Source organism: Elephantulus edwardii, unplaced genomic scaffold (genome assembly GCF_000299155.1).
Source record: "Elephantulus edwardii isolate Elephantulus edwardi_28Jun2011 unplaced genomic scaffold, EleEdw1.0 scaffold00532, whole genome shotgun sequence".
Taxonomy (NCBI): domain Eukaryota; kingdom Metazoa; phylum Chordata; class Mammalia; order Macroscelidea; family Macroscelididae; genus Elephantulus; species Elephantulus edwardii.
Window position 1 is genome coordinate 169,305 of NW_006400282.1, and position 24,122 is coordinate 193,426.

At 39.9% G+C, this 24,122-nt stretch overlaps 1 protein-coding gene across 1 annotated transcript in view; it reads right to left on the bottom strand.

The window, feature by feature from the left end:
• FAM129A (family with sequence similarity 129, member A) overlaps nt 1–24,122 on the bottom strand; it is a 156,956-nt gene that overhangs the window by 123,618 nt on the left and 9,216 nt on the right. Inside the window, exons 3-5 of the mRNA XM_006903193.1 lie at nt 23,550–23,681; nt 14,831–14,945; nt 8,475–8,642 (exon numbers count right to left, since the gene is read on the bottom strand). Coding sequence (XP_006903255.1) covers nt 8,475–8,642; nt 14,831–14,945; nt 23,550–23,681 — 415 coding nt within the window. The remainder of the gene's footprint in view (nt 1–8,474; nt 8,643–14,830; nt 14,946–23,549; nt 23,682–24,122) is intronic.

A 24,122-nucleotide genomic window follows, 5' to 3' on the forward strand; every position in this document is an offset into this window, starting at 1 on the left:
CACTAGGCACAGTAGGGAGTTCTGGTGGTGTAGACCACAGGGAGTTGCACTGAAAAGAATGCCTTTCTGATTATTTGAATCCAACAGTGACTCCAAGGAAGACAAGACGGACCATTTCCTTCCATAGGATTTACAGCCTCCCAAAACAAGCCAGAGGTCAGCTTTACTTGATGGCAATGAGTTGAATAAGTGAATGAGTGAGTGAGTGAGTAGCAAAGGGGTAAGTGATTGGCTGCTAAGTGAATGGCTGGAAGTTTGGACCTACTTGTAGAAGGTTAAGGACTCCAGCCTTCAACATGGATTGAAGCTCAACATCAATAAAACAAAGATTCTTACAACTGGGCCAATTGGCAGCATCATGATAGATGGAGAAGAGATTGTTAACAGTTTCAGCTCATTAGATCAAGGACTTAGGAATCTGATTCCATCAAGATTATGGGCAAGAAAATCCTATGAAGCAGTTCTACTCCATGACATGTGATGGGTCTGTGTAAAAATCAACTCAGTAGATCCAAACAACAACATGAACAGTAAGCAAAAGTTTGAGAGGTCAAGAGAAAAATCACACACACACACACAGAACCAGAGAGAAGCATTTGTAATCTGTAGAAAACTTACTATGAGAGGCAAAAAGTATGGGATAAACTCAAGGAGTGAATATACATACAGAGACAACCCTCTTAAAGAATTTTGTTTTGGACAGCCCAACCAAAGAAAACCGAAGACTGATATCCAACTACTTTAAAAATAGTAATTAGCCAGCATTTGTTTTGAGTACATAGATATTTTTATAAACTGTAACCAAAATAGGCCACAGGACATTTTTACAAGTAAAAATAGTCAAAAAGATGTTGATAATAATTGCATACTCTACAATTTCTTATAAGTTACAGTATTCAAAGAAATATTTATAAAACTATACTTTTATTCTCTTACTCTAGTCAAGTATTATTCTTCTGAGAGTAAAAGTGTCCCAAAAGTCTACAGCTTAGAATTTCCCAATTCATAGGTAATGTCTGTTATCACAATTATATAGTTTGCATGTGCCCCTACAACTACGATGATATAAAACATTATGACCTAAATAAAACTCATTGTCTATTTTGGGGTTGGGGGGTGGGCTGTGGTGGCCTAGTGGCTAAAAAATTGCATTGCCAACCCAGGGCAAGGAGGTTTGAATTTATTGGAATAAACTCAAGCCTTGAATTGTAATATTTAAGGGCAATACTTAAGTTGCTCTGGGTTGAAGGTTGAATGATCCAGGTAGCAACAAAAGTAGATAGAAGGAGTATACAGAGTCACTGTACCAAAAAGAATTGGCTGACACAGAAGACTTTCATGAAACAACATATTATCAAGAAGCAACGGCAATGAAGAAGGAAATTCAAGCTGCTATGAAGGAACTGGCAAAAATCACGGCCCCAAGAATTGAAGGAAGACAAATGAAATATTTCAACAGAGGGTTACAGTGCTGGACACACTCACTAGGCTGTAATACCACACAAAAGCAAGATCCTACTGAAGATTATCCACGAACTATGGGAATAGAACATCAACAAAGAACTGCCAGATGTGCACGGAGGGTTTAGAAGAGGCACTGGTACTAGGAATATTATAGCCAATGTCAGATGGATCTTAGCTGAAAGCAGAGAGTACCAAAAGAGTATCTGTCTGTGATTCATTGACTATGCAAAAGCATTTGACTGTGTGGATCACAACAAATTGTGGTTAACTTTGAGAAGAAAAAATGGAAATCCCAGAACACTTATTTGTGCTTATGTGAAATCTATTCTTCAACCAGGAAACAGCTGGCAGAAGATAGCAAGAAAACAATGCATGATTCAAAATCAGAAAAGGTATACATCAGGTATGCATCCTACCTCCATACCTTTTCAATTTATATGTGGAACAGATCTTTTGAGAGGCTGGACTTCATGAGGTGGAATGTGGCATCAGGATTAGAGGAAGACCCATCAACAACCTGCTCTATAAGGATGACACAACCTTGCTTGTTGAAACCAAGGAGGACCTGAAATATTTGCTGCAGAAGGCCAAGGACTCCAGCCTTCAATATGGATTGAAGCTCAATATCAAGAAAACAAAGATTCTTACCACTGGGCCAGTTGGCAGCATCATGATAGATGGAGAAGAGATTGTTTACAGATTCAGCTTGCTTGGCTCCACAATCAAGACTCTTAGTACGAGTAGCAAGGAAAAGACGAATTGCATCGTGAGTCTGCTGTGAGGGACCTTTCCAGAGTACTGAGGAGCAACAATGTCAGTGTAGAGACTGAGGTGCACCTGATTCAATCCATGGTTTTTGTAATTATTTGCTATGCATCAGAGAGCTGAACAATGACTAAAAATGACAGAACTGATGCCTTTGAGTTGTGAAGTTGGAGGAGAATATTGAATATACCATGATTGCCAAGAGAACAAACAGATCTGTCCTGGAGAGGGTGAAACCAGGTTGCTCCTTGGAAGCAAGGATTTTGAAGCTCTGTCTCACATACTTTGCGCACATGGTCAGGAAGGACCAGTCTTCAGAGAAGGACATCATGCTTGGAAATGTGAAGTGACAGCACAGGAGAGCAAGGCACCAGATGAGATTGGTTGATACAGTAACTGGAGTAAGGAAGATATGTGCATCAGAGACAGTAAGATTGGCTCAGGATAGAGCAGAGTTCAGAGCTAATGTACACAGTATCACTATGAATCACAAGTGACTCAACAGCACATAACAACAACAACAACAACTACAGGACAAAGATGATCAATCTCATGCTGTGCAATTTACAGCCAATAAAAAATCCACTGGAGTGTGGGCTATAAATCAGTTCCTACTGGACAGCAGTGAGTATGAGTATGTATGAGTACATATCTGTTTTAAACTGAGCAGTATCCACAGCAGACATTTAGTCCCCCAAGTAATGAATTTGCTTCATAGGTAATAACAATTAGAGGAGTGATTGCTTCAAGGGGAAATTAAGTTGGTGAAAATAGTTCGGAGACTTGCTACTGAGTGCTGGAAACATTTAACACTGTTTAAATGAACACACACACACTCTCTTCTCTCTCTCTCTCTCTCTGTCTCTCTCTCTGTGAAATGGATTTGAATTAGAAGGTCCTTTTCTGTTCTAAAACCCAATTCAATTCAACAACATTTACTAAACACCTAAAATGTGCAAGTGTCCAAATCAAATCTAATAAAGACATCTGTTTTGACATGGGATTTTGAGGATAAATGCCCAAGGCACACAACACTGACAGAATGCAATCACTGCTAGAGCTCCGCTTTGAGCCTAAGCTCCATCACATGTGCCCTTGGACCTTATGTTTGGACTAGTGGACTCTGCAGCTGAGGTTGGCAGTACATCCTTTACACCACTGTGATCTTCGTATCAAACACCTCTGGACTTTTCTCTTGTATTATATCCTTCAGTCCATGAGCCCTCATGTTTTCCTGCTACTCTAGGATGATTTTGATACTGGCATTTGTTCAGTGGCAGTATGGCTGCTGTTCACACTATAATAGTACTACTGGGCAGATCTTTGCCAGCATTTTGCCTCAGTCTCAGAGACGCCATCAAGGCTGCCTTCTAACATCTGGTCACTTAGGCTGAGCACAGTGGGTTTACTGATCAATTCTTCCATTCATTCTTGCCAATATGTTTATGCATTAGGCCAACTCATTTAGAATCCGCTTATATAAAGTCACACTTAAATTCTTAAATTATCTTTCTTCAATTTTATAATTGAACATAATAATTATACGAAGCTTTGTCTCACATACTTTGGGCACGTGGCCAGGAGGGACCGGGTCCTTGGAGAAGGAGATCATGCTCGGAAGGGTGGAGGGCAATGCAGGAGAGGAAGATCCTGAATGAGATGGATGTTATAGTAACTAGGGCAACAGAGGTTGGTGTGTCAGAGTCAGGGAGACTGGCTCAGGACAGGGCAGGCTTCAGAGCTGCTGTACATGGGGTCACTATGACTCACAGGTGACTCGATGATACTAACAACAATAAAAATTATAATGATTACTTCACTGGGGAGCACTAATGGCCTAATGATAGAGTTTCACTGTCAATCCAAAGGCATATAGTTTGAATCCACAAGCTGTTCTGTGGGAGAAAGATGGACAATCTCCTCCCATGAGATTCACTGACTCTAAAAATCCACTGGAAGGTCAGCTTTAAGTTCCAACTGGATGGTATATAACAACAACAAAAGTTCAATATTATTTCTGAACCATTTTTCTGAAACACAAATATATTACCCATAAAAAAAAAGGATTTAAAAACCCCATAAAGTATGATTTTTTTTCCCCTTGAGGAGTTGGCATGCAGTTGAGAAATTAGACAGACATGAAAATGAAGGCAGAATGCAGTGAGAATTTATTATTATGTACTATTGAATCAGAACTGACACATAGCTGAACCTCCAGTGGGCTTTCAGAGACAGTAAATCTTAAGGGAGGAGATAAACCATCTTTTTCCCATGGAGCAGCCGGTAGATTCAAACCTCACGCTTTTGGATTGAGAGTGCAACTCCTTACAACTAAGCCACTAGAGCTCCCTAGTTAGTATTCCTTTGGTGGGGTTGATAACAGAATCTAGTGATTGCTCCAAAGAAGTAATCACTGTGCCTTCATAGCATGGGTCCCACTGAAGTTGGTCCTTGAAGAAGAGAAACTGTCCATCAATGGAAAGGGGAAGCAAAGACTTTCAAGTAAAAGTTCTGTTCAAGGATGTGGAACAAGGAGAGCAAATGGTTAGTTGTGAGGAAGCCTGTGCTTGAGAATCACAGGAAACCAGGGGCAGTCAGACTCTCTGAAATGAAGTACTTCAGCCTCATTTTTTTTGGGGGGGCAATGGCTGTGTAACCAATGAATTTAATTCTTAAAATGTCATGACAAAAATCAGCTAAAATTCTACAGAAATGGTTATTATGTGCTTCCAAAAGCAGACTAGCAGCCATGAAAATACAGAAAGCATAATGACAATTGATCAGGTATCAACATAAAGAATGGTGAGTCAAAGACAGGCTGATCAAAAGACTAGCATATAAAATGAAGATATCACCTGTAGGTCAGAAATGCCTTCAAAAAAAATCATCTCTATCAGTCCCAATGGTCAACAATGACTCTAAAGCAAAGATATGGAAAAAGGAAGGCAGGGAAACGAGAGTACCAAAAATAGTACAAGGAAAATGGAAATGAGAATGTTGACACATCCCAAGAAATGGAACCAATGCCACTGAACAATTTTCAGTGTAGAAATTTTTCAATCAGGAACTAATTTATTGTATAAACTTTCACTTTAACACAACACTATTAAGGAAAATAACCTCTACAAAGCACATTTCTATTCTGAGGCACATAGGGGTCACCATGAGTCAGAGTCAATGGCAAATAGTTCATTCATATAGATATATGTTGCTGTGGTGTACCATCGAGTCGGAATTGACCCATAATTGACCCTCTGGTGGGTTTTCAGAGGCTTATATCGCATCAGAGGAGACTGTCCATTCTTCTCTTGTGATATATATACGTGTGTGTGTGTGTGTGTGTGTGTGTGTGTGTGTGTGTGTGTTCATAGCCAAGATTTTCCAAGGCAGTCCTATTATCCACAATTCAGCCCTGGTCTTCAGAAGTCCAGACTGAAAATATAGTCAGTGTAGTTAGGGATACAATTAGAACTCTTGATAAATATAAAGGGCTGTACATATGTATCAATGATTATTAATTTGTCACTTCTTTCAACTCAAGATAATTACATGACCATGTAAGAAGATAAAAAATGTTCCTGAATTCTTCAATTCATCCAAGACCTTAGGGTCTCTGCCCCATAGCACAGTCCTACTTTCTAAACTTTTTTCTAGAATAAACTATTTTTTTTTTCTGCAGAATAAACTATTCTGGATGTATAGTTAACCGACAGCTTGTGAAAACATCTTAGTGGTTTACTCATGATCATACTATGAATAACAGAGAGAGTGGAAAAAAGTGATTTAGTATAAGATGCAAAAGTCTTTAAAGATGAGTGGTATATTGCATTCTTAAAAACAGAGAAACAGAGGCTGGAGGGAAAAGACGCATGAGGTCATGAATCCTGGTAGTCAAGGACTCTAACCCACAATGGTTTGTTTTGGTTTTTTTTTAATTTTATTTATTTATTTTGTGTGTCTGTGTGTGTACCATCAAATCAGATCTGACTTGTACTGCAGGAGATTGCCCCTCCTTCTCCAGCAGAGCACCTAGTGGATTTGAACCATATACCTCTGGGATTGCAGTGCAGCTTCTTGCCACTAGGCCACCAGAGCTCCCTTAACCCACAATGCTATGATGGTCTCTGGTTCTCTGGTTCTGGCCCAAACTATTAGAAGTTTTATTAAATGTAGATGAAGCCTCAGTGACCAGCTTTTCGAGGTAGGAATGTGACTTAGAACCAAAACAACTTAATGAGACCCTCTTCTCTTAGTGCCTTTGATAACATACTAGAGCACAGAGTAGAGTTTTGAATCAACGGAAATCTTCCATAAAAGGACACTGAATGCAAGCGACATAACATCCAAACTCTCCCCAGAGAAATTCCTATTATGTACATGGAAGAGAGAATGCAGCAAGTCCCATCTGGCTGGGCAGGGAACATTCTCTTCTTACTGAAATTTTGTGGTCCCTGTGTTTAGTGCCAGCTGCGTGTCCACACTAGACCAGAGCCCGGAACACAGAGGTGTAGGTGTACTGGAAAAAGAAGCCAGGCAGAGCCGGGAGTGCAGTGCCATTCTCTGTGACTAAAATAGCAGAACCACAAGGCAAGATATTAATAGGGGCATTCTTTTTATAAAGGTTCTTCAAAGTTAGGAGCCAAAATTATGACCGATGTACTCTGAGTTGCTATAGCAGAAAAGAGTGACATTCTCTTTTTTCCATTAGCCTCCTATCAATACACAAACAAAACTAAGAACAAGCTGAAATTCCTTACTAGTGACTCTCGCTCTGAGGGACTGACTCTATCAGGGAAAACTATAGAGTTTGAAAGGAAGAGTACCATGGCACTAGCCATATTAAGAAACAGATCCAAATGGATGAGGAACTTAGTTCAAAGGCTACCTCCTCAAAGAGGCCTCTAGTGGACGTGCCAAAATTACCACAGGCATTAATTTCTAGTTAATGCTGTGACACACTGATTTTTATAACTAGCAATTTATGTATGTGTTTGTGTATGTGTTTATCAGCATCCCAGCTTGGATTTAGAGTCCCTGAGAGAGGAGCTTTGCATGGTCTATTATTCTGTTCTTAACACACATAGAGGAAGCTCTGGTTGCTTAGCAGGTAAAGAACTATACTGACAACCCAAAGGTACACAGTTCAAATCCACCAGTCGTGAAAGAAAGATGAGCAGTCTCCTCATGTGCTAGTTACAGCCTGAAAGCTTGCTGGAAGGTTAATCGATGGCAATGAGAGAGAAATCCCCAGAGACTGACCAAGTGAGAACAGTCAGCTGACTGGATGCATTTCCAACTGATAATTAGTAAGACAGGAGAAGGATGAGCAATCTCCTCCTGTGAGATTTACTGCCTCTGAAAACCCACTGGAGGGTCAGCTGTGGGTCTCTTCCAACTCCATGGTACACGATTAATAGTAACGTTAATTACTTCCAACCAAAGGCTTTACGGAGTCCAGAAAAACCAGCATTCATAGCAATTTGCCAAAAACATCACATGGGAGAAAGAAACCTTTTTATTTTTTAAAATGAAAGTAGTATTAATCAAATCCATGTGTAGGGGCACTGCTATGCCTCTGAAGTAATGCTAATCCAAGTGTAGCCCATGGACCAGGAATATCTACATCTCTGGGAGCTTGTTAAAAAAGTCAATTCTGGATCCACTCCAGACCCAGTGAACCACACTGTCTTGGGCAGGGCCCAGAAACTTGTACTTTAATAATCTGTGCTTAAAGAATCCAGATGATTATCTATACCCTAATGTTAGAGAACTAATAATGGGGGAGGGAACATTACAATACAAGTAACAATATCTGATCTTAAGTGTTGTTGCCACTGAGTCAAACTAACTCTCCTTAAGTGGAGAGTAAGTTACTTTTACTGTGAAATTGAAGTAGGAATAAACCAGAAATGTCACCATAATTAGGATTCTGCCACAGAATACAAGCACATTCCTGCTAGCAATTAGATTTTTATTTTAAATCAAGAAAAAGGAGAAGAAGGTGTATCTTGAATACATAACAGCCTGCCCTTGCCTCCAGGTGGTCCCTGTTCTGTCCACACTGAGCCTTCTCCGATCGGACTAGGTGACCAGCATGCAGACCACACTCCTCTAAAACCCCCTTGCTTCACCTGGTTTCCCTCTTTGCCACCATTAATAACCCTGGGTCAGTACCTTCTAGAGCTCATTCAAAGAATCACAGGTTAGGAAAAGTAACCCACAGGCGGAACCAGGAAAAGCCTTACCATGATTTAGATGTCTGATGCAGTCATTCAGCAGAGCACTAAACTTCCTCTGGTCAGCGGCCTCCTGGAAGCAGAAGTAGCCATGTCTGAGGAACGGCTGCCACAGGTACACTGGGAATGGCTTCGGCAGCACCACAAAGGGCTGGACATTCTCCTTCTCAGTGGATGCTAGAGATTATTGGAAACACAAATATGTTTTAAAACCAGCATCTTCTATTTAGAAGGAGCCCTGGCAATGCAGTGATTAAGTGCGCAGCTGCAAACCTAAACGTTTACAAGTCAAACTTAACAGCAGATCCACACGCCACGGGGAAACACCCAGCAATTGGCTTACACCTACAAAGATTATTGCTGTTATTATCGACCATTGAGTTGGAATTGACTCACAGACAGCCCTCCAATTGCATTTCTAAAACTGCAAATTGTTCAGCAAGGAGATTGTCCATCTTTCTTCCGCAGAACAGCTGGTGGGTTCAAACCAGATGCCTTTCGATTGGCAGTGCAACTCCTTATCACCAGGCCACCAGAGATCACTCTTATTCTTTCAAACATTTCTTCCCAACGAGGAAGGTAACTTTCAGATTTAATGTTATCTGTCCCCAAAATAAGGAAAACCTAACTCCTACTTCTAGGAATACAGTCTTGTTTGGGCAAAATAAGGCTTTTCTTGCAGATGTTATCAACTAAACTAAAGAGGTTATGACAATGATGTTGTTGTTAAGTGCCACTGAGTGTAGTAAGAATTATAACAACCCTATGAGCAACAGACCTGAGCCTTGCCCTATCCTCATCATCTCCGACACATGAGCCCCTTGCTGCAGTCTTTGTGTCAATCCATCCAATTGGGAGGTCTTCCTAGAGTCCCATAAAATGAAAGTCAATGCTTTCAGGTAGATCCCAATGCATAGCACTCAATAGGACAGAGTGGACATGCCCCATGGAGGTTCCAAGGCTGCAGTCTTTACAGAATTAGACATCATTTTCCCATGAAGTGGTGGGGGAGTTCAAACCAACAATCTTTCCGTTAGCAATTAATGCTTAATGACTGTATCACCAAGCTGCTTATCCTGAAGTAGGGAGGCTCCTAATCTTTCTCAAGGGATGCTTTATAAAAGGAGAGTTACACGCAGAGAGAAGAGAGCATGTAAGGATTTGCCAGCAAGCCAAAGAGAACCAAGAAATGCCCAGAGTCACAGGAGCTAAGAGACAAGGAAGGATCTTCCTCTAGTCAAACCCCTGAATAAAAACAACTAGCCCCCAGAACTGTGAGAAAACATAGTTCTGTTCTTCAAAGGAAACTTTGTGTTGTTTTGTTATAGCAGCAAACCTTCTCCCAACAGAGCTTCACTCTGCCATCACTCCATCAACTTCTAACCTTCTCTCATCGAATTTCTGCTCCATCAGCTCCAAAATGCTTACTGTTGAGGTCACTACAGCCATCCTAGCTTTCCATTTATGGTTTCTCCTTTATTACCCATTCACTTCATCTGATCTGAAACATCTTTTGCTCTAATTCTTATAGGTATTTCTTTGGAAATCATGCTTTCCCCTTCACTTTCAAGAGCAATTCTCTCTCTCTCCAGGATTTACTGATTGGATGGCTGTCTCTCAAATGATGATTTTTACCTTGGTCTGGGCAGATTTCTGCTCTATGCAGGTAGGAAGGTAGACAGGTAGGTAGATTAGATAGATGAGAGAGAGACAGAGAGACAGAGATTAGATAGATAGATAGATAGATAGATAGATAGATAGATAGATAGATAGATAGATAGATAGAAGAGAAAGAGATCTAAACATAGCCATAGTCATCATGGTCATACTCAACACCATTGTTGTTGTTGGGTGCTGTTGAGTCAAGTACGAATCATAGCAACCTTGTAAACCTTGAACACTGTCCTATCCTGTGCCAACTTCACAATCTCTGACATATTCAAGCCCACTGCCTCAGTCACCTTGTCAACTCACGTGGTCTAGAGTCCCTCTTTTTTTATTGCCCCTCCGCTTTCCCAAGTATGATGTCCCTCTCCAAGGAATAACCTCTCCTAGCAACATGTCCAGAGTGTGTGAGACTAAGCTTCATCATTCTTGCGTCCAAGGAGCACTCTGGCTGCCCCTCCTCCAATACATGGCTTTTGTTCTTTTGGCAGTCCATGGGATCTTCAGCTTTCTTCGCCAACACCACAGCTCAAAGGCATCTACTCTTCTTTCATCACCATAGATAGAGATATATTGTTATGGATCACCAAGTCAAAATTGACTCATAGATGACCCTCCAACAGATTTTAAGAAGCTGGAAATCACAAAGAAGGAGATTGTCTATCATTCTCTCAAGGAGCAGAGGTTGGATTCAAACTTCCTGCATTTGGGTTGGCAGCAAAACTTCTTACCACCAAGCCACGGGAGCTTTGGAGATTTAAATATAGATAAAATTCCCTAGGCGTGTTCATTCTTCCGTGACACTTTATATATTGTCCCTGCAGTTCACTTCATTCTTTTTTCCCTTCCATTGCGTTTTCACACAGAAAATTCTCACTCAGCATAAAAAAGCCTTTTCGAAGCCACCTTCTTTAGCTGCCTTTTCTGCTACCTCCCCTGATACCAGATTAAGAATGGATGCTCTATGCTTTCTTCGTCCAAAAAATTGTAATGATCTGTTTCTGAGTATGACACCCATGATGAGGGTTGGAGGTGGAAAATGAGATAGGATGCTGTACTACTTCTCATGTGCTGCCTTCACCTTCGCAGAACCACTGCTCTAGACTGGGATTTGAGAACAGGAAGATCGACTGTATTACTCTTCTTTGTATCCTTGGCTAACAGTGTAGTTATAGACCTAGTAGATGTTCAGCTCCACTTCTGTTGGATGCATGAATACACTACATTACCTTAGAAAATTCTGTAAGTCCTAAACCATAGTACTTTTACTTCTTCCTTCAAAACAAATCCACAGACAGTCATGTTTACTAATTAGATCATCTACCCTAGTCTTAAGGGAGCTCTGGTTGTATAGTGGTAACAAGCTGTGCTACAATCCTAAAGGCATATGGTTCGAATCCACCAGCTACCAGCTGTTCCACAGGAAAAAGATGGGCAATCTCCTCCCATGTGATAAACTGCCTCCAATAGCCTTCTGGAATGTCTGCTATGGGTTGGTTTTGACTTGAAGGTACTCAAAAACAACAACAACTCAAGTCTTTTTCCCTTCCATGCATCCCAATTTTATGATATTGTGCTTGGATACATGTCTCCAGCTTACATCCAGGGACATAAAGAACAAGTAGAAGAATGAGTTAGTTCTATATTCCTTCTCAACACCATGAATACTAGTCTCAGGCTTTCCAGGATGCAAGCACTAAGCATTCAAAAAAAAATGTGGACTGTAACCAGAAAGGAGGCTCTAAAATGGAATCATAATACTGAAAAATTAATAAACCAAGACTGGCTTAGACAAAGCACAAATTTCCAAGGGCATACTTGAGAGTTTTGTTTCAGAGTCCTGAAATCTGAAATAAATAGTAGAATGTGCTAGAAGTGCAGGTGTGGTTCACAGACAACAAGGACAATGCCTAGTACTAGTAGCAAATTATGGATCAATGTATGAACAGACAGGTAAGAGAATGACCAAATGCGAAGCAGAGATCCATAGACCTAATCCATTATCTGTTCTCTCCTTTCCTCAGTAACAAGACCAGTGATTTTTAGTTGGGCAAGTGCCTACATAAAGATGATATATGCTCAGCTTTTTTGTGCAGCTTGATGTGCCCACAGTCATAAAGTCTTAACCAATGGCATGTGAAGAGTAGTGGTAAGTGGACTTGCTGTAACATCCTTACAGGAAGAATGTACACTCAGCTCCTTCTCTATTCTTCTTTCCTGTCACCTAAAATGAAAAAAAAAAAAATACCTGGTGCTACAGAAGTCACCTGGGACTACACCAATAAAAGGCACAAGCTTGAGAGAAAGGAGAATGTTACAAAAAGCCAGAGTCCTGACCACTTTAGGGAGCTGCCACACTTCCCCTAGAGTGTTGATGCCCTAATATTTTCCATGAAAGAATAAAATCTTATATAATTAATTTGAGATAACGGTTGCATGCAGCAAACCAAATACTAATAAAGAGCCAAAGAATTACTTTAGACAAGAGCATAGGGCATTGTGATATATCATCTTTGAGAACACTCTATAAAGATGTATTTATCCATAGTCTCTAGTGCTTTCTTTTTTTAAGCAACAATAGTTCTTCCCTCTGGGCTACCAGTGCAGAGTTTTCTTGATTAACAGCCTTTTGTGAAACATTTCAACCTGCCCTTTCTTTCCAAGATATTGCAATTTTTATAAATAACTGAAAGCAACATTGACCCTTTGCACATAAAAGGTGCAGCAAGATCTGGAAAAATCTATTCTGACTGGCCTCTTGTTACCTCTTATTTAACCTTTGACACTAATTTTCCAGATTTTATCAGCCTGCATTTTTTCAGAATTGAGTTATGAGCACATCACAAATGATCTACTGTAGAATATCCTATTTTTAAGACTCAGAAGGCCATGCCATGCAATAAATAAGTCATTGAAATGCCCCAATCTAAAGCCCTAGGCCAACTGCTATTAGTCACACAAGCCTGATGCTTCTTTTTCTTTTTCATTCCTTCTGACATGATTCCATCAATAAATCAATAACTATATTGTCTGTTCTGACTGATTTCATAGGAAAGTTCTGAAGAGCAGCCAGCTATGTATTCCCATTTCCAGCTGCAGCTCCAAGAGCGAGACAACACATAAGCAGCATTCAAATTAGAAAATACCATAACGTGTATAGTATATATAAAGTGTTGTGTTAGCTTGAATTATTTAGTAATATTTTGTTAATATTGCTTTATGGTCCATGTACTAATCCCATAACCGTGTTATTAAAAACACTATGTTAAGCGTTTCTGCACCAAAATAACAATTGATAAAATGATTATTTTCTCCATAAATTCTAATGAAGTGATTATACTCACTAATAAGAATGAGATCTCTCTCAAGAAACCAAGTAATTACTGTGCAATATGATTTACATGCAGCCAGATGGAGTGATCACATTATCTACAGTTCATAAATCTCTGTGAAATGCCCTGTTCGAGGCTCGAGAGTCTATCCATCACCTTCCTGACAGGGCAAAAAGTGAAATAAATGAGAACCTAAGGATGTGAGAGCTGGGAAGGTCCTTAAAGATCTTAAAGTTTAAGCCCTCACTTTAGAGAGAGGAGAAACAAAAATCCAGAGTTTAGCATTGCCTCTAGGTAAGAAAGTTGACAAATGGTGCAGTTAGAACCAAATAAAAATCCAATCTATCAATTCTCATCTCAATGTTCTTTCCATGATGACACTATCACTTATTTCTTTTTTTTTATAAAATTTTATTAGTTTTAATGAACATTTACAGAGATTTTTGGTTTTCATTCATTCATTATTGCACTGTTTTCTCCACCCTCCTCCCCAGTTCGTTCTTCTTTCCCCCCCACCACCCAATGTCTGTTTTAATTGTCCAATTGCCACAGACACTATCACTTATGTATATATGCTAACTAACACAATGCTTTGGAGATTTGGGTTTTTCTTTAAAAAAAATACTTATATAAGAGTTATTGTAACACTTGTTTATAATATTTTATCAGTTCTGGATATTTTATAGTCTATCACCCTAAAATTGGAAAAACAATATCCCAAGGGAGCTCTGGTGTCCTACTGGTAAGAAACTGTGCTTCAATCCTAAAAGAACATGGTTTGGATCCATGAGCTGCTTTGTAGGAGAAGGATGGACAATCTCCTCTTGTGCAATTTACTGCCTCTGAAAACCCACTGGGCAGGGGGCGGGGGGAGTCAGCTATGAGTTGGTGCCAACTTGATGGCACACAACAACTTACATGTTTAGGCTCGCTTACCAAAAGATAAGAAAGATGTGCGGTAGACTGGGCTCACTTGTTTATTTGTGCTGCCCTGCCCAGTGTTATCAAAGCCTGCAATATATTCCAAAAGCCTGAAGGTATCTTGTGTATTAGAGTATGAGTATGAATCAGTGAAATAGAAGAGGCACAATGCTGTCCTTAATTTTAAAAAATCACATTTTCTGATAGTCTATAAAGCATATTGATCTATCCCAAACTTTCTCAACCCCAGTGTTCACTGTGGGGTTGTCCTACCTATGGATTGTAAGATTGTCTCCAGATTTTTGACAAATGTCCCTGGAGGCAGAGATCCATCCCACATACCACCTCCTGGGTCCTCTTCCCACCACCTCTGTTGAGAACCAGGGTCTAGCCAAACAAAGCATGTTTAGATATTTTTAACTCGAGAAAAACTACTCAGCCACTCACCAACAGGGTCTGGGAAATGTCGATCAGATAACAAAATATACTCCTCTTCTGAGGTCAACACCTTCCCACCAGCTGGAAGAAGTCGACTTTTAGGAGCAGCTCCTTTCTGATAAGCCTGGGAAAGGAAAGGCATAAAAAGATTATTTTTCTCCAACTTGGCTTTTTGGGGAAATAACAGGAATATTTTAATAAGAACAGACCCAGACACAAATATCCAGAGATAGTAATCTCTACACTGTGTGACCCCAAGTTAAAAGTATTTATTCAAAGTTGGGTTTGTTTTTGTTTTGTGGCTTTTTTAGTGGTTAAGCTTGTTGTTGTTGTTGTTGTTGTTGTTGTTGTTGTTATGTGTCGTCAAGTCACCTGCAACTCACAGCGACCCTATGTACAACAGCTTTGAACCCTACTCTGTCCTGAGTCAATCTTAGTGTCGCTGACACACACACCCTCATTACCCCAGGCATGGAGTCAATCCATCTCATTCAGGGTCTTCCTCTCTTGTGCTGTCCTTCCACCCTCCTAAGCATGACGTCCCTCTCTAAGGACAGGTTCCTCTAGAGTGTATTTTTTTTTTCAGGTGGAAGGAGACATTGTCTTATTTTTTTATGGTCTCTGGAAACCTCTAAACTAGGTGAGGATCACTGGTTTCTCCCAGAAGAGGATGGTGCGTGTAATCTTTTACGTATATTGTGTTTCATTCATTTGCGTTGCATTATGCAATCTTTCACTTACATTGTGTTTCATACAATCATTCATAGGCATTGTATTTTTTACACTTAATTACTATCAATATCTATATTTACTAATACCCAGCCCTTTGAGATCCCATTGAATCATTCCTATTCCTTCACCCCTGACCAATTCTCCCACTTAATCTCTACTATCCTAGTGATTTCTACATTTCCCCTTTTGCTGCCTCCTTTCCCCTTATGGGCATTTATACATATCTTACTCATTATCCTCCTATTTTTACAATAATGGTTTTATGCAGTATTTGTCCTTGTGAGACTGAATTAGATCACTCAGCATAATGCTGTCTAGCCTCTTCCATGTTATACACTATTTTACAAAATCATTATTCTTTAGTGATGCATAGTATTCCATTAAGTGAATGTACCACAGTTTCTCAATCCATTCATTTGTTGATGAGCATTTGGGCCGTTTTCATGTTCTTGCAATTGTCAATAATACTGTTATGAACATAGATGTATAAATCGCCATTCTTTTCTCAGTTCTAATTTCCTTGGGGTATATTCCTAGCAGAGCTGAGTCATATGGAATTACTATGTTGAGTATTTTAAGGAAATGCCAAACTATCTTCTGGAATGGTTGTACCACTTTACAATGCTACCAACAGTGCATGAGAGTTCTAATCTCTCCACATCCTCTCCAACATCTATTGCTTGCTGTCCCATTAAACTTTGCTCCTGCAGCTGGGGTGATATGGTATTTTGTTGTTTTGATTTGTATCTTTCTGATTGCTAGTGCTTCTGAGCATTTCTTCAAGGGTTTGTTGGTCATCCAAATGTCTTCCTTTGTGGAAAAAAAACTTTTCATGTCTTTTGCCCATTTTGTTATTGGGTTCTGAGTCCTTTTATTGTGGAGGCCTTGCAGTATTCTGTAAATTTTTTATATGAGACCCTTGTCTGAGATGTTATTGTCAAATATTTATTCCTAGTCTGTAAGTTTTCTTTCATCCTATTGGGAAAAGGTCTTGATGCACACAGAGACTTAATTTTAGAAGGTCTCATTTTTCAATTTTGCCCTCTCTTGGTTTTACATTTCTAGCTGTGTTTCAAAGCCTATTTATGCCAAAGGCTAAAGTTTCCAAGTTTGATCTCCTCTTATATCTTAAAATCCTTACGGTTTTGGTGCTCATTCCAGCAGCACATATAATGAAACTGGAATGATACAGAGAAGATTAGCATGGCCCTTGAGCAGGAATGACACACAAATTCGTGAAATGTTCTATATTTAAAAAATCATTTTGAGCTTTACTCATAGGTTTCTGATCCACCTTTAGTTGATGCCTATGTATGATGCGAGATGTAGATGTTGTATCAGTGTACTGCAGGCAAATGTCCAGTTGTGCCAGCACTATTTGTTGAAGAGGTTATCATTTCCTCGTTCAATAGGTTTTGATTCCTTGTCAAATATCACTTGACAGATGTAGAAAGATGGGTTTAATTTCTGGGTTCTCAATTTATTCCATTCATCTGTGTGTCTGCCATTGTACCAATGCCATGTTGTTTTGGTTACTATGACTATGTAGTACATTTTTATATCAGCAAGTGCCATTTCTCCCACTTCATTTTTATTTTTCAGAAGAGCTTTGCTTATTTGGGGTCTCTCTCCTTGTGCATGGGATTGCTTTGAGTCAGAACTCACTGTCTGACCCTAACAACAGTAAAAAGTAGCAAGCTCAGGGAGAAACCATAGGTACTTCCCTCAACTGAGGGGAAAAAAATCTTAGCAGCTTCTAGGTATTCCACACTGCACTTAACATTTCAGACTCCACGCCTGAATCATTCTGATAATAACCACAAGGGTGATGATGACAGCAACACTTGCTACACAGAGTGGTTGGTGACTGTTGTGGCCTACATATGATGACTAATAAGACTGCAAAACATGTAACTACAATTAACAGTTGCCATGGATTTGCCTCAAAAATATAAAATTGTTGTCTTGATAAAATATGCTACCACTCTGCACTTAGATGGGAGACTACTTTACAGTAAAAAGGCCTGGGATGAAAGTGCAGAGGAGTCTGTCACATCAGAACAAATTCTGCCTGGCTGACAAGAAACTGCACTGCTTGATCTACTATGTAAGAAAGGCCCTGTGTACTGCTAGAGCAGTCTGTTAAAGAGATACACTCACAAAGACACGGGCAGATAAGATACAATTTAAATGTGTGCTTCTGATCGGAGGGTTTAAATCAAGACACAATTCAGAGTATAGCAGCCAAGATGAAAGTGAGAATCAAAAGTAAGAAACTAAAATCCAAAGTCTAGATTGTACTCTTGGAAACAATCAAAACAATGTGGATTGAGGTAATAAAATCAGAATAACAGCAACATATTCTGCATCATTAAGTCAATGATGGAGACTGAAAAGAAACAAAAATATACCTAAGAAGCTTATTTTCATACTCATTATACGAAGCACCAGTACATGGCTTAAGTACTTCAAGGACCCAGATCATAACAGAGAAGAGTCTTAAGTTGTATTATTTCAAGAACTAGAAACAGTTTGTTCCTGACTAGCCTCAAATCTGAATTGTATTATGATGAGAACCAAGCTGGTTTTATAAACATTGTATTATTTAATCATCAAAATATCCATGTGAAATAGTCTTAACATCTCTATTCTACAAGTGAGCAAAAATGAAGCTCAAAGGGCCAAGGAACTGGCCACGGACAGTGGTGGTGATGGTGGTGATGGTGGTGGTGGTGGTGATGATGGTGGTTATAGTGGTGATGGTGGTGGTAGTGATGGTGGTGCTGGTGATGGCGGTGATGGTGGTGGCAGTGGTGATGGTGGTGGTGGTGATGGTGGTGGTGATGATGGTGGTGATGGTGTAGATCATGTTGAGTCAACACCAACTCATAGCTACCCTCTGAACAATATATCCTAACTGTGCCCTGCCCTGTGTCATCCTCAAGACCTCTGATAAGTAACAAATCCAGGAGTCTCAGCCAGGAGTATCCAGCTCCCAGTGGGAGTGTGCAGAAAATAGGAAATGATTAGCAAATAAGTATGCTTCATCTTTTCCTACTTTATTACCCTTCAAAATTGGCTCTGCAACACATAATAGATCATTTATAGGTACTGAACATTTGATGGGCAGCTCTGGTGCTGTATCCATAGGGAGCTGCACTGCTAATCCATAGGCCACATCACTCTGGATGAGAGAGGATCTCCTCCCAGATGATTTACAGCCTCAGAAAGCCAATGGAAGCTCATCTACGTATGAGTCAGTTCCAACTCACAGCCATGAGTTGAATTGAGAGTTTGAGAATGTTGAACTGTAATGTAATCCTTAATGGCATAATAGTTAAGCTCTCAGCTGTTAGTCCAATGACTGGCTGGTCACACCAACTTTTTGGTGGCTCCTCAAGAGATGGAATTGGCAATTTTACTCCGGTAAGGACTGTAGTCTAGAAAGCTCTATGAGGCAGTTCGACTTTGTAGCATATGAGGTAACAACAAGGGAAAAATCAACTTGGCATTGTCCAATGACAACTTAACTCGGGTGAAACTTGAGTTTAAAAAAAAATTGGAAAATTAAAAAAAAAAAAACATTATTAAAACCGTACAAAATTATGGCAAGAGGTACAGATATTTAAAAAATTTTAAAAACACTTCCAGGATTTTTCTTATTGAAATAACTGGATATTACCAAATTTAGGCACATATCATTAACAAACTGGCAAGGTTGAGCTGAAAATTATCAGAGAAAAGAAATCAGTGTAGACTTTAAATTGCTTGTGGTGATCAAGAGACAAGCCTAGAAAATGAGAAGAGGAAAAAAATACCAAACCTCGATTCAAAATGAAACTTCAGTTGGTGCCAAAGGCAGTGAGGACCTTAAAATATCTGAGAGCAATTTCTATGAGTGTTCCTTTCCAGTTAATTAGTAGAAATCCTGCCAGCAGCTCCTCTATACTGGGCAATTACCATGGGCTGGGTCATGTGCTAAGTGCATTAATTCATCTACTTAATCCTCACAGCTCCACCATGACAAAAGCGTCATGCTCACCATTTTAGAGATGTGAAGACTATATGAGGTGACACGAGAGTTCTAATCTATCCAAAGACACATATCTAGTAACTAGTAATGATTAAAAGCCCATAATAGTAACCATCTCACAATTTTACCTCTCCTTAAACTACCCACAAAGGACATTGTAAAGTGCTTTGTTATCGCTTGTATTATATACTCATTTGCTTTTCAATGAGGAGCTGTGAGGGTGCTGCCTGTAGCTGGTTGTATTGCTCACATAAAGACAGTCTCTAAGGCAGTTCCAATTCACTACTGACTCCAAAGGAGAAAGATGGGTGGTCTGCTTCTCTGTTATTCACAGTCGTAGAAACCTAGTGAAGGGTCACTAAGAGCAGAAAAAGCTGACTGAAAGTTAGTAAGTTTTGTTTTTTTAAATGCAAATCAAGTGTTAAGTAAATCTTAACATAGATACTATTGTTGTTATGTATCATTGAGTCTCAGAATAAATTCACAGCTGGCCCTCCAGGGAGGAGATCACCTTTCTTTCGATAAATGACTGATGGATTTGAACTGCAAACCTTCTAGTTGGCAGAACAATTCCTTACTACTAAGCCACCAGAGCTTTGTTAATGTAGAAAATATTAGTTTAGTGATTATTGAGAATAATAAAACTACTCCAAAAGGGTACTTGAGCATTGTGTGGTAGGCTGTGGAGTAAGTCGATATTGTTTTCTTTCTCCAGGAGGGATGGGAAGCTAACACATTGGTACATCAGCCTGAACTCCTTCCTGATGGTTCAGCATCTGTGATTCTATTCAGAACACTCTCTTCAGGAGGTTTTCCTAAGTACTCCTGAACTGTACAGTCAAGAGAGTAGTTTTAAATCTAAAACTACCTATACCTGTAAATGGATAACTTTTCATTTCAAAGAGAGCTTGAGAATTTAGGTGCACTAAAAATGTATACAATATATCTGACAGGAGCCTTGGGACCATCCAAACTAACTTCCTGGTTTCATTGAGGCCCAGAGACAAGAGACTTATTCATAGATTCACTTCCAGCTACTGGCACAACTTAACCCAAACTTTAGTTTCCCTAATTCACTGCCCACTGTCCCTCCCACTAAATTATACTACCTCCCTATATGGAGTGAAAAATGAGAACTAATAAAATGGGAGTTCTCCCAGATGCTATGCCACCTTTTTTTCTCCACATTCTACAGACAAGAAATAAAATGAACTAACTAGGACTAAGTCGATGAAAAAATGCATATGGAAGAAAAAACCCAGCATGCATTAAAAATGACTGGGAAAACACAATGTGACGTATTCACACAATGGAATACTACTGAGCCATAAAGGGAAATGACATCCTGATACGTGTTACTACATGGATGAACCCTGAAAACACTGTTAAACCAACAAAGATTATAAGATCCTACTTAAATGAAATATCTAGGGTAGGTTTAAGCACAGAGACAGAAGTTTATTAGGGGATGCCAGGACTGAGAGGGAAAGGAAAAAATGGGAAATAGGAAAGGTGTTAATACTGAGTTTCTGTTTAAGACAATGAAAAAACATTTGCAAAGGAAGAGGGGTGATGTTTGTAGAACACAGTGAAAATAACGAAATTACACTAAAATGTACACTTCTGTCACTCACACTCCTTGTCATCAAGCTATGAGCCAACTTATAGCTGACCCTCTAGCAGGTTTTCAGAGGCTGTAAATATCATGGGAGGTGCCTGTCTTTCTCCCATGGAGCAGCTGGCAGATTTGAACCACCAACACAGCATAGCTCCATTACCCACTAAGCCAGCAGAGTGCCAGTGAAATGTATATTTAAAGATGGCTAAAAGGCAAAAGTTCAGTTATTTAAGTTTTACTATAAACTTATAAAACAAACCCCATAAAGGTAAGTGGAATGAAAAGTCTGGCTTTCTGGGAAACCAAACAAACTAGAACCTTAAGGAATATTTCCTCATCTATCAGTCATGCATGAGGCTTACAAGGATGAAGATAGGAGGATCACAGAGGAGAGAGTGAGACATGAAGACAACAACCAAGAAAGACCTTCAGGCTAAATGATCTCTGGATAGGGCTCTGCTCCAAATACTGCTCTCTAAGGACAACCTTCCATTTGAACTCTCATTTGGAATTACATGCTTTAAGTCTGTCTGGTTCACTAGACAAGAAGCATCTGTCTGATCCACTGCTGTATCATCAAAAGTCAAGTCAACTCCATGATTAATACCATTATTAACCCACCCTCCCCTGCACACCCTCATCCCTCTGCTTCCCCCCTCCCCCTCCCCCTTGGATCCTCATACTCATTCTACAATAATGGTCTTATACAATATTTATCCTTGTGGGACTGAGTTAGTTCACTCAGCATAATGCTCTCCAGTCCCTCTCAAGTTAGGTAATAATTTACAAAATCATGGAGTTGCACAATTTGATGGGGGAGGGAGAGGGAAATTGGAAGCATCTGCTCTGGAAAACAATGTATTCAAATTTTGTAAATAAACTGTTGTTGTTGTTGTTGTTGTTGTTATGTGCCATCAAGTCACTTGTGACTCATAGCGACCCTATGTACAATAGCCCTAAACTCTGCTCCGTTCTGTGCCAATCACACTGTCTCTGACACTCCCATCCCGATTATCCCAGTCAATGAATCAATCCACCTCATAGAGGGCCTTTCCCTCCTGTGCTGTCCCTCCACCCTCCCAAGCATGATGTCCCTCTCCAAGGACTGGTCTCTCCTCACAACATGTCCAAAGTATGTTAAACAGAGCCTCAGAATCCTTGCCTCCAAGGAGCCATCCAGTTTAACCCTTTCCAGGATGAATCTGTTTTCCTAGCTGTCCATGGTACTCTCAATACTCTTCTCCAGCACCACAGCTCAAAGGCATCAATTCTCCTTCTACCCTCCTTGGTCATTGTCCAACTCTCTGATGTATAACAAGTGATAGCAAAGACCATGGCCTGTATCAGATGCACCTTAGTCTCCAGGGAGACACCATTGCTCTTCAGTACTTTGGAGAGGTCCCTAACAGCAGACTTTCTCACGGCAATGTGCCTTTTAATTTCCTGGCTACTGGTGCCAAGAGTGTTGACTGTGGAGCCAAGCAAACTAAAGCTGTGAACAATCTCAATCTCTTCACCATCCATCCTGACATTGCCACTTGGCCCAGTGGTGAGAATCTTGGTCTTCTTGACATTGAGCCTCAATCCATATTGGAGGCTGCAGTCCTTGACCCTCTGCAGCAGGTGCTTCAGGTCCTCCTCAGTTTCAGCAAGCAGGGTTGTGTCATCTGCATAATGCAGATTGTTGATAGATCATCCACCAATCTTGACCCCACATTTCTCCTCATAGAGCCCAGCCTCCCGGATAATCTGTTCTGTATACAGGTTGAAAAGGTATGGAGACAGGATGCATCCCTGGCATCCATCCTTCCCAATTTTGAACCATGCAGTGTTCCCTTGCTCTGTTCTGACAAGTATAGGTTTCGCATTAGCCCGAACAAGTGTTCTAGAATTCTGATTCTTCTCAGAGTCAGCCACAGTTTGTTATGATCCACACAGTCAAATGCCATTGCATAGTCAATGAAACACAGATAGACATTCCTCTGGTGTGTAAACAAACTAGTTAATAATAATTTTATAAAAAGAAGTCAAGTCAAAAGTATTACCTTAGAGTCAGAACTAACTGATATTTGACCTTCCAGTGGGTTTTCAGAGGCTAATAAATTGCAGGAAGAAGATTTCCCATCTTTCTTCCAAGAAAGCTGGTGGATCCAACTAGCAGGGAGATGGCACTTTTAGGTTATCAGCTCAAGTCCCGGTGGACTAGGCTATCAGAGCTCCCTGGTATACTAGGTATTCATTAATAAAGGAAATGAGTTGTTGAATGAGTGACTATAATTGATCGAAACAAACTAACCAGTGTTTAAGAATATCCCAAGAACCATGGTAACAGGGAAATGTCTTACCTCTTTGTTCTCATAGCTCTCTATGGCAAAATAATTTTTAACCACAATGTATCGATCCTTCCATTTCCTTACATCTTCAGCAAAATGTGACAGCTCGGCTTCATACAAAACAGTTCCAGGCTCCAATGGTGGCTAAATAAATAATAATAATATTAACTATCACAGATTGAAAAAAATAACTAAGTCTACTCAGGGGGGGCCCTGTGTGGCAAAACTGGTTATTGGAGTAGGGTTGTGCCTTTCACACCCAGCACTGCATAAGCGCTTGATACTGCAGGAAAACAAAGTTGAAGCAAGAAAGCTCAAGCTGTAGAAACCCATTTCAATACCCCGACCATGTCTTACTGCTAATTCCTGAGAAAACAGAAGAATCAGGAAGCTACTTCAGGTTTAGTATCAAGAGCCAGTGCTTAAGGGTTTTCCCAGAAAGAAAAAACAGAACATGAGACTCAACCTATAAACATTTAAGCCATCGTCAAGCTTCTCAAGGGGAAATTATTTCAGTAAAAAGTAAGTGGGCATCAGGCCAGCACACTTCAGTTCCACTTCTTATATTTAAAAGGTTGAAGTTTT